The sequence below is a fragment of the Lycium barbarum genome, chromosome 8 (assembly GCF_019175385.1).
Source record: "Lycium barbarum isolate Lr01 chromosome 8, ASM1917538v2, whole genome shotgun sequence".
Lineage (NCBI taxonomy): Eukaryota > Viridiplantae > Streptophyta > Magnoliopsida > Solanales > Solanaceae > Lycium > Lycium barbarum.
Window position 1 is genome coordinate 104,376,402 of NC_083344.1, and position 4,375 is coordinate 104,380,776.

The 4,375-nt window shown below is 37.0% G+C and overlaps 1 protein-coding gene across 1 annotated transcript; it reads left to right on the forward strand.

Moving 5' to 3' along the window:
• Nucleotides 1-362: 362 nt before the first annotated feature.
• LOC132608068 (uncharacterized) lies at nt 363-821 on the forward strand. Its single transcript, XM_060322140.1, has one exon. The coding sequence runs from the start codon at nt 363-365 to the stop codon at nt 819-821; it is 459 nt and encodes a 152-aa protein (XP_060178123.1).
• The last annotated feature ends 3,554 nt before the right edge of the window (nt 822-4,375 follow it).

Consider the following 4,375-nt stretch of genomic DNA (forward strand, 5'->3'; position numbering starts at 1 on the left):
GAAAAACTTGAAAGAAAGGTATGACCACCTGAAGATGGTCTTCCTCCCAAAAGCATGACATGAATGGATCAATCTAAGGCTACAAGATTTCAAATCAGTTATGAAGTATAACTCTGAGATGTTCAGAATTACTTCTATATTGACACTATGTGGAGAAACGATTAGTGATTCTGATAAGTTGGAAAAGACGTTCTCCATTTTTCATGCCTCGAATATGCTCATGCAGCAGCAATATCGAGAGAAAGGTTTCACAAAGTATTGTAATTTGATTGCTCATCTTTTTGTGGCTGAACAAAATAATGATTTGCTGATGAAAAATCACGAGAATCGACCTACTGGCGCTGCACCATTCCCTGAAGTGAATGAGGTGTATGCCCACTAATCTAAGGCGTGAAAAAGGTCGTGGCTCCGGTCGTGATCATGGTCGTGGTCGTGATAGTGATCGTGGTCGTGGTCGTAGTTATGATAATGGTCAAGGAAGAAATAATTTCCCTGGCGTTAATCATTCTTCAAAGAAAAATTACTACCAAAAGGGGAAAAATAAGGATGAGGGGCATGAAGTGCCAGAAGCACGTGACTTAGAAAATAAATGCTATCGTTGTGGTGGAAGTGGACACTGGTCACGTACATGTCGGACGCCAAAACACTTGGTTGAGCTTTATCAAGCATCAATAAAAAGGAAAGAGAAAAAACCTGAAGCTAATTTTATCTCTGAAGATCAAGTTGATATTACTCACTTGGATGTTGTCGATTTTTCCGAGCACACTGAAGGAAAAATAGATCACTTGATTGGTGATGGATCTATTGTTAAGAATGATTGATTTGCTTAATTTTGGTTTTTGCTAATTCGTAGTAGTAAGCAAACAAAGATCATGTAATCGTAGTACTAGTCTATTTCCATTTTCATGCTTATTCCCGTTTTTATCATAGTAGTAATAGATCATGTAATCGAAGTACTAGTCTATTCTCATTTTTATATGTTAAACATTTTGGGTTTTAAATGATAGTAGTAATATTTACTATTACTTTTATTTATGTATGTCATTTGAAGATATGCATATCTCTCAAAGTGAGTTTGAATTAAAATTCAATTGTGAAGGCATTTGTTTGATTGATTCAGCTACAACGCACACAATATTCAATGACAAGAAATATTTTTCTCATTTACTCATGGGCAAGATAAATGTTACTACGATTTCTGGTAGTACTAATTTGATTGAAGGCTCCGGAAGAGCCATCGTAAATTTGCCTAAGGGAACAAAACTCATTATAAACGATGCCATATTCTCTCCTAAGTCTCAAAGGAATTTATTGAGTTTTAAAGATATCTGCCAAAATGGATATCATATTAAGACAATGAATGAGATGAATCTTGAATATCTTGGTATCACCAGGAATGTCTCGGGCCAGAAATATGTTATAGAAAAGTTCCCTGCTTTATCTTCTGGCTTATATTGGACAAAAATTAGTGCAATTGAGGCACATGCTAATGTAAACCAGAAGTTTACTAATTCCAATACTTTCGTACTTTGGCATGATCGACTAGGACATCCCGGATCTATAATGATGAGGAGAATTATAGAAAATTCAAACGGGCATCCATTAAAGAACCTGAAGATTCTTTCAAATGATGAATTTTCATGTACTGCTTGTTATCAAGGCAAGTTGATTATTAGGCCATCACAAACAAAAGTTGGGATTGAGTCCCCAGCATTTTTGGAACGTATACATGGGGATATTTGTGGACCTATTCACCCACCTAGTGGGTCGTTTAGATATTTTATGGTCTTAATAGATGCTTATTCTAGATGGTCTCATGTGTGCCTACTGTCGTCTCGCAACCTGGCATTTGCAAAATTATTGGCACAAATAATTCGATTACGGGCACAGTTTCCTGATAATCAGATCAAGTCTATTCGCCTTGACAATGCTGCTGAGTTTTCATCCCAAGCATTTAGTGATTATTGTTTATCAATTAGGATAAAAGTTGAACATCCTGTAGCTCATGTTCACACTCAAAATGGTCTTGCAGAATCATTAATTAAATGTCTGCAGTTGATAGCAAGACCATTACTTATGAAAACAAGGTTGCCCACTTCTGTTTGGTGTCATGCAATTTGCATGCATCAACACTTGTTCGTCTCAGACCGACAAATTATCATAAATTCTCGCCGTTGCAATTAGTTTTGGGTCAAGAACCTAATATATCCCATCTAAGAATTTTTGGATGCGCTGTATATGTGCCTGTAGCACCACCACATCGTACAAAGATGGGTCCCCAAAGAAGGTTAGGAATATATGTTGGGTTTGAATCAACCTCCATTATTCGCTACCTTGAACCATTGACGGGAGATTTGTTCACTGCTCGATTTGCAGATTGTCGATTTGATGAGACACTTTTCCCAAAATTAGGGGGAGAAAGTAGTGAAATCAGAAGAGAAATTTTGTGGAATAATCCATCATTGTCTCATCTTGATCCACGTGCTTCTATTTGTGAGCAAGAGGTTCAAAAGATTATTCACTTGCAGAAAATAGCAAATCAAATTCCAGACGCATTTACAGATTTGAAAAGAATTACCAAATCACATATCCCTGCAGAGAATGTCCCAGTTCGGATTAATGTCCTTGTAGGATCATCTACTAGTGTCGTAGCTAATGAGTCCAAATCACGCCTGAAGCGTGGTAGACCATTGGGTTCTAAGGATCGAAATCCCAGAAAACGAAAAACCAATGAACAAGATGACACTACGAAAAAATCTCATAAAGGAATTCAAGATTTGAGTAATCCTATGATCCTTGAAGAGATCAATGAGCCTGAGACTCAAGAAAATGATGAACTATCAATAAATCCAATTGATGATGGAAACAATTTGAATCGATCAAAAATAGTGGTGAATTATGTTTATGCATATAATGTTGCAACAAGAATTATGCAAGATAGTGAGGATCTTGAACCTCAATCTATTGGAGAATGTCGACAAAGATGTGATTGGCCAAAGTGGAAAGAAGCAATTAAATCAGAGTTGAATTCACTTGCCAAACGCGAAGTTTTTGGACCTGTAGTCCAAACACCTAAGGGTATTAGACCTGTTGGTTATAAATGGGTTTTGTGCGTAAAAGAAATGAGAAAAATGAAATACAAAGATACAAGGCACGCCTTGTTGCAAAAGGTTTTTCACAAAGACCTGGTGTCGATTATAAAGAGACATACTCACCGGTTATGGATGGGATAACATTACGTTATCTTATTAGTTTCGCTGTCTATGAGAAAGTTGAGATGCATTTGATGGATGTGGTTACAACCTATCTTTATGGGTCACTTGATAGTGAGATATCTATGAAAATCCCTGAAGGATTGAAAATGCCTGAAGCATATAGTTCAAAGTCTCGGGAAATATACTCAATCAGATTGCAAAGATCATTGTATGGTTTGAAGTAATAAGGACGCATATGGTATAACCGCCTTAGTGAGTATTTATCGAAGGAAGATTATATAAATAATGCCATTTGCCCATGTGTTTTTATAAAGAAAACAACATCGGGGTTCGTTGTACTTGCTGTTTATATTGACGACATAAGCCTTATTGGAACTCCAGCAGAGCTTCAAAAGACAATTGATTATTTAAAGAAAGAATTTGAGATGAAAGATCTTGGAAAGACAAAATTATGTCTTGGTTTGCAAATTGAACATTTGACAAACGGTATCTTTGTCCATCAATCTGCCTGTACAGAAAAGGTGTTGAAACGATTCTACATGAATGAAGCATATCCATTAAGTATTCCGATGGTTGTCCGATCACTTGATGTGAATAAGGATCCGTTCCGACCTCAAGAAAAGAATGAAGAGATTCTTGGTCCTAAAGTACCATATCTTAGTGCGATTGGTGCACTAATGTATCTTGCTAATACTACAAGGCCTGACATAGTATTTTCAGTCAATCTGTTAGCAAGATATAGCTCTGCTCCAACCAGGAGACACTGGAACAGAATCAAACACATACTGCCGTATCTAAAAGGGACAACTGATATGGGCTTGTTTTATTCCAACAATTGCAGTCCCGATCTTGTTGGTTATGCCGATACAGGGTATTTATCTGACCCACACAAAGTTCGATCTCAAACAGGCTATGTGTTCACATGTGGGGGCACTGCCATATCTTGGCGATCTACAAAACAATCTATTGTGGCTACTTCATCAAATCATGCCGAAATAATAGCTATTCATGAAGCAAGCCGAGAAAGTGTGTGGCTGAGGTCAATGATACATCTCATTCGAGAAAAATGTGATTTAAAATGTGACAAAGTACCCACGATCTTATATGAAGATAATGCAGCGTGCATAGCCCATTAAGGGAAGGATTCATAAAAGGAGATA

Bases quoted from the DNA above. Each gene is read 5' to 3' on its own strand.
- LOC132608068 (XM_060322140.1), top strand. From the start codon at position 363: ATGAGGTGTATGCCCACTAATCTAAGGCGTGAAAAAGGTCGTGGCTCC.